The 12,701-nt window shown below is 44.8% G+C and overlaps 1 protein-coding gene across 2 annotated transcripts; it reads right to left on the bottom strand.

The window, feature by feature from the left end:
- Positions 1 to 4,793: 4,793 nt before the first annotated feature.
- LOC134350884 (gastrula zinc finger protein XlCGF57.1-like) lies at positions 4,794 to 12,389 on the bottom strand. Of its 2 annotated transcripts, none has more exons than XM_063056677.1 (2): positions 12,313 to 12,389; positions 4,794 to 10,211 (listed from the first exon to the last, which is right to left on the bottom strand). In XM_063056677.1, the coding sequence occupies exon 2, from the start codon at positions 9,745 to 9,747 to the stop codon at positions 7,885 to 7,887; it is 1,863 nt and encodes a 620-aa protein (XP_062912747.1). In that variant the 5' UTR covers positions 9,748 to 10,211; positions 12,313 to 12,389; the 3' UTR covers positions 4,794 to 7,884. The 2 variants fall into 2 exon arrangements, with proteins under 2 accessions (XP_062912747.1, XP_062912748.1); XM_063056678.1 differs by lacking the exon at positions 12,313 to 12,389 and adding an exon at positions 12,002 to 12,204.
- Between the last annotated feature and the right edge of the window lie 312 nt (positions 12,390 to 12,701).

Here is a 12,701-nt window from a genome sequence, read left to right as displayed (position 1 = left end):
AGCAGGAGTACAGTGATGAAGTATGGGGTCATATTTACCTGTCTAGCTATATGAGCTGTTCACATAGAAGTGGCATCTTCTTTAGACACAGATTTCTTTGTCAATGCACTTAACAAGACAAGGACAAGTTCGTGAACTGCATTCTGATTATACAACCAACTTTGTTGGAGCTGTGTGTGATTTAGAAGCCACTGAGAAGTGGCTTCATTCACAGATCAATGATGTACTTCACCAGAAAGAAATTAAGTGAAGTTTTAACCCCCTGCCTGGCTCAAACATGGGAGAGACTGTTCAGATCAGTAAAAACTTTCTCAGTTCTACCATGAAGGTGCAGAATCTTGACAGAGGATTGTCACACAGTTCTTTGTGAGTAGAGTCTCATTTTCATGGTTGGTTGATTACTAAAGAATAATCCAATCCCTATGCTTTGGAAGTGTTAACACCCAATCATTGCTTGACATAAACAATATGGTCTTTTAAGAGACTCCTGAATAAGTACATAGAGCTTAGAAAAATAGAGGGCAATGGGTAAGCCTTGGTAATTTCGAAGGTAAGGACATGTTTGGCAGAGCTTTGTGGGCCGAAGGGCCTGTACTGTGCTGTAGATTTTCTATTCTATCTGTTGCTTTTGAAGAGCTCACCATCACTACCACCAGGAGAATTCCAAATAGCTGTTTATGTTCAACATAGACAGAAGCACATCCAATAAATGTCAAACTTGCTTTGGAAATGGTGGGCCAAGAAATATTTACTCCAGCTGCAAAAATGCACAAGTATAATATGCTATTTCCTCCCAGGAGGTATTGTGCTTATAGTTGATGGCACAGAGCCTCAAATCTCATAGATCATGGGAAGAATTATTCAAGTTATTCCAGCCAGAAAAGGATTTACGTGACAGGTGCACATCGTGACCAAGACCAGCTTTTTGGATCGGCCTATAACCGAGATATGTCTTCTACAGGAGGCCGAGATTTGATCAGCTATGGCTCTAGAAGCTTCATGTTTTTATCTTGTCAGCGAGCAATGGTAAAGATCACTTTGTACTGGGCTAAGTGCTGGTAACCGCTGGCCTAGAAAAGTGTCACTTGACTTGTCCAGAAGAAGAAAGCAGAAAGAGGGCATTTGTATGAATGTTAACATTTCATGTCTCCTGTTTTTGATGGTACGTAGTTGTAACTATTTTAGTGTAATAATTAGGGGTCTGGGATGTAGGAGCCATGTATCTGCATTGTATTTTGTGTTACACGTTTATTACGTTTAGTATTTGTAGTTAGCCACGCGTGCGGGGAAGTGGTAAAACAGAAGAGTTTAGTTACAAATTCATGCTTTGTCTGGGGCAGTTATTCGAGTTAGAGACCGCGGAGTGTGATACTTCGCTTAATTCCACTTAAGCACGCTCAATATCGCTAGTTTTAGTTTCACTAGTTTTATCGCTTCAAAATTGTTTTGCAAGTTACTAGTAATGGATCGAATACATTTCTTCGACTTTGAACATTATTATTATTGGATTCTGTGGAAGACGTGTCAACCAGGATTATCTCCGTCCCCACCCCGAGCAAAATCTTTGTTGTGAGTTGGTTCTTTCGAGTAGCCGCTCCAGTTACCTTTAAAGTTTGAAACGCTTCAGTTGTTCATCATAGGGTTGTCAGAGCATGTGCTAGCCACCAGGTTGTTGAGTAGTTGAGCCATTTTTGATTGATCTGCAACAGTCTCCAGAGAAGAGTCTCCACATAGTGACCTTGTTAAGAGAGTGTGTTAGGGCGCAGCTTGAGTAATAGGTGCTTGCAACACACACAAAATACTGGAGGAACTCAGCAGGCCAGGCAGCATCTATGGAAAAGAGTAACCATCCGCCTTTCCGGGCCGAGCCCCTTCATCAGGCGATGCCTCCCTAGGCGGAGCACCACAAGAGCGTCACGGCAGCTTCACCAGCGGAACCGCCCACTTGAAATCGCGACTGCGCATTCTGACATTGTTTCAGTTCGTCTCTGCGCCCCAGGCAAACTCGGTAGGTTTTCACATATAAAACTGCGTGAGATATTTTATGTTTCAGCAAAACCGTAAGGGTTCAAACCTTGAACACAAAGCACAGCAACAGTACTTCTCGTAATAACGGCATCACGTTAGACCAGCGACCTAAAGTGAACCCCAGCCCAATGCTGATGGTTGTGAAATATGTCCGTTTCCACCAATTACACTACCCTGTACAGGGCCCCACAGAATTCATTAAAACCGGCATTGTAAGCCTGTCCGGAGCTCGGACGAGCCGCCCTGCCTGGGTGATATATTCCATGGGTAGAGTAACGGCAGATGCCGCTGGCGCATCCAGAGACACCGGGGGCATGGTAGCAGAATCCTCCAAATCCTGTGCCAATCTACCGAAATGCATTCAAGTTTACCCCTCTTATCAAATCATAAAAAGTCTTTTCAGGCCGTTCCAAAACATGATACGGACCATCGTAAGGGGGCCTAAGGGGATGTCGGTGTGCACCATGGCAGACAAAATCAAACGAGGCACAATGTAGATCAACAGAAACCCAAGTGTGGTGTATGCCATGATGGAATTTAGGAATAGGTGCAAGGGAACTGAATTTACTGAGGAGGGTGGAACGCTGTTGAGAGGCCGACCAGGCGTCAGGAATAAAATCACCTCGCATTTGTAACACGTCCCTGTATACCAACTCAGCCGTGGTTAACTGCAGGTCCTCTTTTAGAGCTGTTCTGATTCCCAGCAGAACCTACGGAAGACAGTCATGCCGATACTCATCCGTCAGGGAAGCCTTCGGAGCAGCCTTTAAGCAGCAGTGAAACTGCTCACATAGGGCATTGGACAATGGGTGATGTGCTGTGGTATGATGTAGCCTAATGCCAAGGTTCTGGGCCATCAAAGCCCAGAGGTCTGATGTGAATTGGGGACCGCATTCAGAGGAAATGTCAGATGAGGTGCCAAATCAAGCAACCCAGGTGCTGATGAATGCCCAAGCCACATCTGTGGCTGTCATCGATGCTAGGGGGATGACCTCTGGCCACCTGTTGGTAAGGAGGTGCATGAAACAGGGGGAGGGGGAAAGAGGACCAACCAGGGATCTCATAAGGTATCAATGGTGCCTGGATATGACAGTTAATTTTTGCCCACAGGCTACACTCTAATGTACGTCCTTTCTATGGCCCTGCCACACAAACTTTAATGCGACCAGCTTCTGTGAAGCCTCCTGGCCCAGATCTCAGAGGCCATGTTTGGAGTTAAAAACAGTCAGCCTCCAGTTTGCAGTTTCTAGTATGGGGTGAGGACAAATGGTTGAGACACCACACAGGAGATAAACTGCAGCGTCCCTGAACTTGGCAGGACAGTTGTAGAAATGTGGTGCTCGACCCCATGTTTTGTGACTGTAGTGGAGAATGTGGGCTTGGTGAGGTTTGGGAATCTGCCCAGCAGTTGAGTAGCACTGTCAAAACTGTAAGGTGATTGGCACTTCATTGCGTCAGTACCAAAGTCAGTGTGGTAAAAACTCAGGCCTGGCACCATCTATGGGTGTCATTAATGAGGGCCTTGCTGACTGGGCTTATTGCAGCAGGGAGGGGAGGAATGATATAATCCTGCCTGGCCTTCTGTAGACTGTCACCCATTTTAGCAAGCTCCCTGTAGTCCCTCATGGGTGAATTAGTGAAGGCTATGCTAACTTGATCAGGCATTTGCCGCATGAAGAGTTCTTGAAAAATAAAAAAAAGGATGGCAATTTCTCAAGAGTGACAGCATTTGCTCTAACAGCTTAGCATCATTGAGGCCGGGCAAGGAGAGCAACTGTCCGGCATGCTCAGACTCTGATAGTCCAAAAGTCTGTAAAAGGTGAGTTTTCTGTGATCGGTAGTTATTGTGTTCTGGCAGGTTTTCTAGTAGATTCGCCACTCTCAATGCTGTGGAACTGCTGAGTGACACTACCATGCCATGTAGTAGAGTTTGGTGTGGTCAGTGACGACTTCTCGCAGCATGAATTGGGCCTCGGCTCGTACAAACCAAGCAATGGAATTTTGGTCCCAAAACCCTGGCAGCTTCAAAGCAACTGGCTTGGCTGACACTTACAATAAATTTGGAATTGTCCTAGAACGCTTGTCACACCAGTTTCACACTAGTGAACCCAAACTCAATTTTGGTGTACGTGAAATATGTGCATTCCCACCAATTACGTTACCTGGCAAGTCCAATGTTGCAATGATCATTGAATGGATACTGATCTGTTAACTCTTTCACTCGTTCACACATTCGATCAAAGCCACCACCCGGTCTTATCTCTAATCAACAGCAGTCACAACCTGGGTCTTATCCCAGACATTCAGAATATCATCTAGGGGCCTCATTTCATTACATTCAACATTGATGGGGTATTTCGATAATCTTATCAAAATGAAATGTTTCATTTATGTAAAAGTTCCCAGTCTGTTTCACGACTTAGGCCATTGTTTTGATTCAATCTTAAATACAGACATGGTTTTATTTTAACCGTGATTTTGAAATTTAACAGGTTGTCTTGCAAAACAAGTTTAATTTTTACCATGCTCAGCTAGCTTGTAGATATCTCTTTTCTCATGCAGCCAACTGGTTTGCAGAATTTATTACCTTTTTATCCATGGTCCACTGCTTGTATGTGAATTTTTGACTCTCTACTGGATTACATAGTTAATTAGCAGTCTCTTTTACAGGTGTTTATAAAAATAACAATACAGCAGTTCTGAATCACAATTTCCATCTGATGACGCAAAAGCCAGAACTAGGGGATTTTTTCTCAGACAATTTGGAACAAAAAGGAAGTTTGTAACACTTTTGTTTAGGATCTGAAAATGCTCTCTTTGTTTTCGATTGTTCCGAGCTCTAAATCCTGCCGGCTATGCCAACTAGTGGACTTTGGTGTTGAAATCTGAGGTTTGTTTAGAAGTCAGGAACGAGGCATAAAATTTGTTGCTTCATGATTGATTTATTCAAAGTTAATAGAAGAGGAGCAGAACAGTGACAGAGGTCCACAACCTGACGAACAGAGAAAAACATAAAGCAGCTACTTCTTTAACCCAAGGTAAGAAAAAATCCACTCAAATCTATAGATAATAATACAATTAGAAAGAACAGTCAATACTGCAGTAGAAATTAACCAATGACAAAACACTTACTCACTTCATAAAATACAAAGAATCTTCCAGAATTATACATTGTACAGCCACTACAGCAGGGGTAGACAACCTTAAGCACAAATGATTTTCTAGCATGCGTTATTCATTAATTTGAGACCAAACATAACTATATGTATTTAAATGGATAATTCCCATATTTCACGTTTTTTATGGCATTTATCTGGCCCACCCTCCGCTCATTAATACGCGATCTGGCCCACAGAGGCAAAAAGGTTGCCGACCCCTGCACTAGAGGCACATTAAACTGCCAGGCATATAAAATCTACTTAAAATACAAGCAATAATTAATTGTTAAACTGCAAAGAACATGACAATTAAGATTAAACAGTCAGCTCCAACAGACTCTCCATAGTTGCCCATTCGAATTGCAGTGATAGTACATTCTGAATCTCACATATCTCTGGGTGAGAACAGTGCCATTGAAAGTGTTTGCAAGTATTACCTCCCCTCTACCAAATGCCACTAATCCTGTCAATATTTTATGAGCTTCCTTAAGTAACAGCCTCAACAAGTGCAGAATCAAATATCGCTGTGATGATTGTACGTTCTAGTATCAATTGTTTGGCAACAATAAAGTATAAAGTATGTCAACAATTAACTTATTTTTTCTGTCAATCAGCCTCCAAGTGTTGATACCCTTGTCACGCTTTGCTACGCCCCCTGCTCTATTTCCCTGCTCATCATATGATCTTATCCAGAGCTCCACTCTCTGCCTTATGACCTGTCTCTGTTCCCCACTCTGCTTTTTCAGAATTTAGAGGACAGCTGTAATAACCTATACACTGCCCTTTAGAAGCAGTGAAAATGGCACCTAACATTGAAATGAGCAAGGAGTATGTAGGTTAACTAACAATGTCATTTGTCCTTGGCCCAGAGATTTAAAGGACAAAGAACATGTCAAACATAACTGCAGTCAACACATCTTCTTCTTCAGTCTGCAGAAAGTCATGCAGGAAATTCAAGGGAAATCTCCTCACCCATAAAGTCAAAGTCAAAGTATTTTTTTTCTTGTCAGAGTACATATATGTCACCACATACCACTCTGAGATTCATTTTCCCTATCTGCATATTTAGCAGATCTATGGAATAGTAAGTACAACAGGATCAATGAAAGATGAAGTAGAGAGCAGCAGACAACAAACTATGCAAATTAAGATATAATCAAATTGCAATAAATAACAAGATTATGAAATGACAAGACAATGAATCCCTAAACTGAGATCATTTGTTGTGGGAACTTCTCAGTAGATTGTTAAGTGAATGTAGTTATCCTGTTTTGTTGAAGACCTGATGGTTGAGGGGTAGTAACTGTTCTTGAACCTGGCAATGCAAGTCCTGGGCCTCTTCTACTGATGGCAGCAGCAAGAAAAGAGCGTGGCCTGGGTGGTGATGGATGCTGCTTTTCTACGGCAATGTTTCATGTAGATGTGCTCAATGGTTGGGAGAGCTTTACTTGGGAATGTACTGGGCCAAATCTACTACCAATTGTAGGGTTTTCTATTCAAAGGCATTGGTGCTTCCATACCAGGCCATGATGCAACTAGTCAAAAGACTATGGAAGTTTTTGAAGCCACGCTGAATCACCACAGACTTGTAAGGAAATTGTGCTATCATGCTTTCTTTGCAATTGCATATCCATGACAGGTCCGTTGAAATAGTAACACCCAGGAATTTAAAGTTGCTAACAGAGTGGTACTGTTTGGAACCCATCACCATGGGAAGAGTGAGAAGTGAACAGCAGGAATGGATTGAAAAGAATTGTTGTGGAACAGAAACACTGGCAGGGACCAGCTGGCTGAGTTGATGCCCTACTGCACACTGAGTGTTATAAGTTTATTAAGTACCTGAGATAGAGTTTAGAAACGATTTATTAGTCACAGATCTAGAATATTAAACTCTAGTCACATTACTGATGAACATGCCAGTAGCCAGGGTGCGGAACTGGGTGTGATAAGCAGCAGCAATAATTGCAGAGTTAAACACCAAAAGTCACTTTTATTCAAGTTAGAGATAAATATCTAACATGCAGCTTATTTAACTTTTACCCACTGTAAACTCAGCAGTGTGTCACAAGGTTAGATGACTAAGTGAATTTCTTCCCACATTTAGAGCAAGTGAACACACAGTGTCCAGTGTGAAATGACTGAGTGAATCCCAAACCACAGTCTGAGCAGGTGAGTGGCTTCTCCCAGTGAGAGTTGACTGGTGTGGCATCAGTCGAGATGACAAAGTGAATTCCTTCCCACAATCAGAGTGGGCGGACAGCTACCTCCCACTCTGAACTTACTATGTGCCAGTAGGTGAAATGACCGAGTGAATCCCTTCACACACACGCAGAGCAATTGACCAGCCTCTCCCCAGTGTGAACTTGCTGATGTACCAGTAGGTCATATAACCGAGTAAATCATTACACCAGTCTGAGCAGGTGAACGGCCTCTCCTCAGTGTGAACTTTCTAATGTACCAGTAGGTCACATAAAAGAGTAAATCATTTTGCCGGTTTGAGCAGGTGAACGGCCTCACCATAGTGTGAACTAACTGGTGCCTCTGTAGGTTGGATGAGTGAGTGAATCCCTTCACAGTCTGAGCAGCTAAATTAAATCTTCCAGTAGGTAAATTGGTCAAATTAATCCCTTCCCACATTCAGAGCAGGGGAACGGCCTCACCCCATCATGAAGTGTCTGCATGCCAGTAGGTCAGATCACTAAGTGAATCTCTTCCGAAAGTCTGAGCAGGTGAATGGACTCTCCCCGCTGTGAACTCGCCGGTGTAGCTTCAGGTGAGCTGACTGAGTGAACCCCTTCCCACATTCTAAGCAGATGAACGGCCGCTCCCCAGTGTGAACTCTCTGGTGTACCAGTAGGTCAGATGACTGAATGAATCCCTTCCCACAATCTAAGCAGGTGAATGGCCTCTCCCCAGTGTGAACTCTCTGATGTACCTTCAGGTTAGATGGCTGAGTGAATCCCTTCCCACAGTCTGAGCAGGTGAATGGCCTCTCCCCAGTGTGAACTCGCTGGTGTGCCTGTAGGCTGGATAACCGAGTGAATCCCTTCCCACACACAGAACAGGTGAACGGCCTCTCTCCAGTGTGAACTCGCTGGTGTACCTTCAGATGAGATGACTGAGTGAATCCCTTCCCACAATCTGAGCAGGTGAATGGCCTCTCCCCAGTGTGAACAGATTGGTGTGTTTGTAGGCCGGATGCTCGGGTGAATCCCTTCCCACACACAGAACAGGTGAATGGCCTCTCCCCAGTGTGAACTCGCTGGTGTCTCTGTAGGTTGGATAAGTCTGTGAACCCCTTCCCACAGTCTGAACAACTAAAAGGTCTCTCCCCAGTGTGAATGCGCTGATGCACCTTCAGTTGAAAAGACCAGGGAAATCCCTTCCCACATTCTGAGCAGGTGAATGGCATCTCCCCAGTGTGAATTCGTTGGTGCGCTAGTAGGTCATATGTCTGAGTGAATCCCTTCCCACAATCTGAGCAGATGAACGGCCTCTCCCCAGAGTGAACTCGCAGGTGTCTCTGTAGGTTGGATGAGTGAGTGAATCGCTTCCCACATTCTGAGCAGGTGAATGGCCTCTCACCAGTGTGAACTCGCTGGTGAGCTAGTAGGTCATATGTCTGAGTAAACCCCTTCCCACAGTCTGAGCAGGTGAACGGCCTCTCCCCAGTGTGAACTCGCTGGTGAGCTAGTAGGTCATAGGACCGAGTGAATCCTTTCCCGCAATCTGAGCAGGTGAATGGCCTCTCCCCACTGTGAACTCGCTGATGTACCTTCAGTTGAAATGAACGAGGAAATCCCTTCCCACAGTCTGAGCAGGTGAACGGCATCTCACCAATGTGAACTGACTGATGTGCCAGTAGGTAAAATGACTGAGTGAATCCTTTTCCACAGTCTGAGCAGGTAAACGGCCTCTCCCCAGTGTGAACTCGGAGGTGTCTCTGGAGGTTGGATGAGTGAGTGAATCCCTTCCCACATTGTGAGCAGGTGAATGGCCTCTCCCCAGTGTGAACTCGTTGGTGTGCCAGTAGATCATATGTTTGAGTGAATCCCTTCCCACAGTCCGAGCATGCGAATGGTCTCTCCCCAGTGTGAACTAACTGGTGTGTATTTAGGTCACATGACCGAGTGAATCCCTTCCCACAGTCTGAGCAAATGAACGGCTTCTCCCCAGTGTGAATTCGCTGATGTACCTTCAGTTCAGATGACCGAGTGAATCGCTTCCCACAGTCCGAGCAGATGAACGGCTTCTCCCCAGTATGAATTCGCAGATGTACCTTCAGTTCAGACGACCGAGTGAATGCTTTCCCACATTGTGAGCAGGTGAACGGCTTCTCCCCAGTGTGATCTCGCTGATGCACTTTCAGATGAGATGACTGAATGAAACCCTTCCCACAGACTGAGCAGACGAATGGCCTCTCCCCGGTGTGAACTCGCTGATGTACCTTCAGATGAGATGACTGCATAAATCCCTTTCCACATTCAGAGCAGATGAATGGTCTCTCCCCAGTGTGAACTCGCTGGTGTCTCTGCTGGTTGGATGACAAAGTGAATCCCATCCCACAGTCTGAGCAGGTGAATGACCTCTGCTCAGTGTGAACTCGCTAATATACCTTCAGTTGAGATGACAGAGTGAATCCCCTCCCAGTCTGAGCGGCTGAATGGTCTCTCCCTGGTGTGAGTTCTCTGGTGTCTGTCCACTGGATAACTGAGTGAATCCCTGCCAACACAGAACAGGTCAACAGCCTCTGCTCAGTGTGAACTTGAGGGTGTGACTGCAGGTGGAACAAGGGAGTGAATCCCTTCCCTCAGCTCTTTATCAATTCTCTGGCAACTCATCAAGTGAGATGTCAGATGTAGTGAATCCCTCGCACTCTCAATGCAGTGGAAGAACTGATCTCCAGTGAACAAATGCTGGTGTGTTGTCAGTGCTGGTTCCAGTGGATTTCACTGAGTTACAACAGAAAACTTCATTTCAGACACAGAGCAGTTTTCCCGCTGGGATGAGATATTTCTTCACCTCCTAGGATCAACAACAAATATTTCAGTGTTACAAAGGAAATGTCTGGTCACTCCTTATGTATCAGCACAGAGACAACAAAACTGTCATGTAGTTGTGTTTGAGATTTGCACACAAATTCTTTGATGTTTCTTACCCATAAAAATATTTACAAAAGCCATCAATGGGAGAAGGATATTTCAGATGAAATAATTTTAATCTATTTGCTGAGCTCTGACATCACACTGTTCCAGCGAGGTTCAACACAAGCTGCAGTTTCCTGTCTGTATTGGATTGGGCCATTTGCAGACACGAACAGAATCAACAAACTCATTTGTAAGGCCACTGATGTTGTGGGGATGGAACTGGACTCTCTGACGGTGGTGTCTGAAAAGAGGATGCTGTCCAAGTTGCATGCCATCTTGGACAATGTCTCCCATCCACTACATAATGTACTGGTTGGGCACAGGAGTACATTCAGCCAGAGACTCATTCCACCGAGATGCAACACAGAGCGTCATAGGAAGTCATTCCTGCCTGTGGCCATCAAACTTTACAACTCCTCCCTTGGAGGGTCAGACACTCTGAGCCAATAGGCTGGTCCTGGACTTATTTCCTGGCATAATTTACATATTACATTTAATTATTTATGGTTTTATTACTATTTAATTATTTATGGTGCAACTGTAATGGAAACCAATTTCCCCCGGGATCAATAAAGTATGACTATGACTATGACTATTTCTGCCTGCCTTCAATCTGTGACCTGGCTCAGTTTGACTCTCTCCATTAGTATTACTCCTTGTTCACTCTAAGGTGTGCAGCCACACAGTAGCCGAAATGATCCCAGGCAGACAGTCTTTGTTGCCGCGCAGCTGGAATCATCTTCTCTATGGTGCTAAACTGCCCCAGATTTCAAGCTGTATAAAAATTTCTTGACCTGCGCAGCTATTAAGAGGGAATATTGATATTATTTCAAGTTCTGGTCGCGTCCCACAGTTCTACAAAGAGCTCTGACCACCTCACCCCCTCCCCAAGGCCAGGTGATTGACAGTGGTGAACTCATCAATAGCAATGCCAATAAATATGACAGGGAGGGCAGTATTTCTCATGGGAGTGTGGCACTTTCGTGATGTGAAAATTACAACACAAGAAGATCAAGTGGCTTATGGAATGCTTCCTCTTACTCATCGAGGCATTATTCAAAAGTCAAGGGATTATGCTGCAATTTTAGAAAACTCGGGAGTAGGCTAAATCTGGAGTATTTTACCATTCTGGTTGCCCCACTGTAGGAAGGATATTGAGGCTTTGGAGAAGGTGCAGAAATGACTTGCCAGTGTGCTGCCTGGTTTAGAGGGCACGTACTATCACAACAATCTAGATACACTTGGGTTGTTTTCTCTGGAGCACAGGGAACTGCGGAGAGATCTGATGGAGGTTTATAAGGTTATGAGAGGCATGAATAGCGTAGACAAAGAGTATCTGTTTCCCAGGGTTGAAATGATTAATACCAGAGGGCATGCATTGAAGGTGAGAGGGGGACGGTAGACGAGGGATGTGAGGGGTAAGTTTTTTACTCGGAGAGTGGTGGATGCCTGCAATGGTAGTAGAGACATATACATTAGAGGCTTTTAAGAGACGTTTGGATAGGCACATGGATGCAAGGAAGATGGAGGGTTATGGGCATGGGGGTGTAGGCAGGAGGGATTGGTGTTTGCGTGTTTCTGATTTGGTTTTTAGCTGTTCCAAATGGCCTGTTCTTGAGCTGGACTGTTTTATGCTCTACGTTCTAATAGAACAAAACATGTTCTCACGGGTGGAAAGGTCCAGAATAAGAGGAGGTAGAACAAAGGTGATTTTCTCAAGATCTAAAGCTGATGGAAGGATTTTGATTTTGTTTTCCGAGTTGCAAATGCTTGAATTGAGATAGTTGGAGCTCGATCTGCTCCCATCCCCCGCCATCGCTCAGCAGCACAAAACCCCGAAGGACCCGGGTACGCGGGCCTGAGAGTGGGAAAGGATCGGCACTATCCCAGGGTGCGGGGCTACGGCGTGTCCGGACTCATAACAATTGTCCCGGAGACGGGGGCGCTGATGAAACCCTCACCCAGAGCCCCGCTCCTACCTTCCGCCGAAGCCCCGAAGTCTTTTGTCCGCTGAGCGCATGCGCGATTTCCCGGAACTGTCTGTCACCCTGACGCCTGCGCATTTGTATCGGTGGGTCACTGACGCTAAATTCTGGATCGCCCTGTTTCTGGGTAAACAGGGTGCCATTAAAGGTGTCTGCAAGCACGTTTCCACGCCATGTACCCCCAAAACAGTAAAAGAATATGTAGAACACTAAGCAGCTATTTTAATACAGCAAACTCTCAAAAACAATATATTCAATATCAACAGGCATTGTTTGTGTCAAATGTCAAAAGTCCAAGTCACGTAGAAACAAAAGGCAAGATATTCTACAGATGCTGGAAATATAAAACAAAACACACAATGTGCTTGTAGGAGCCATGTGGT

Source organism: Mobula hypostoma, chromosome 8, assembly GCF_963921235.1.
Source record: "Mobula hypostoma chromosome 8, sMobHyp1.1, whole genome shotgun sequence".
NCBI lineage: Eukaryota > Metazoa > Chordata > Chondrichthyes > Myliobatiformes > Myliobatidae > Mobula > Mobula hypostoma.
This window is presented reverse-complemented; position numbering and strand designations above follow the sequence as displayed.

Excerpts from the sequence above, each read along its gene's own strand:
- LOC134350884 (XM_063056677.1), bottom strand. The coding sequence starts at position 9,747 with ATGGGATTCACTTTGTCATCCAACCAGCAGAGACACCAGCGAGTTCAC.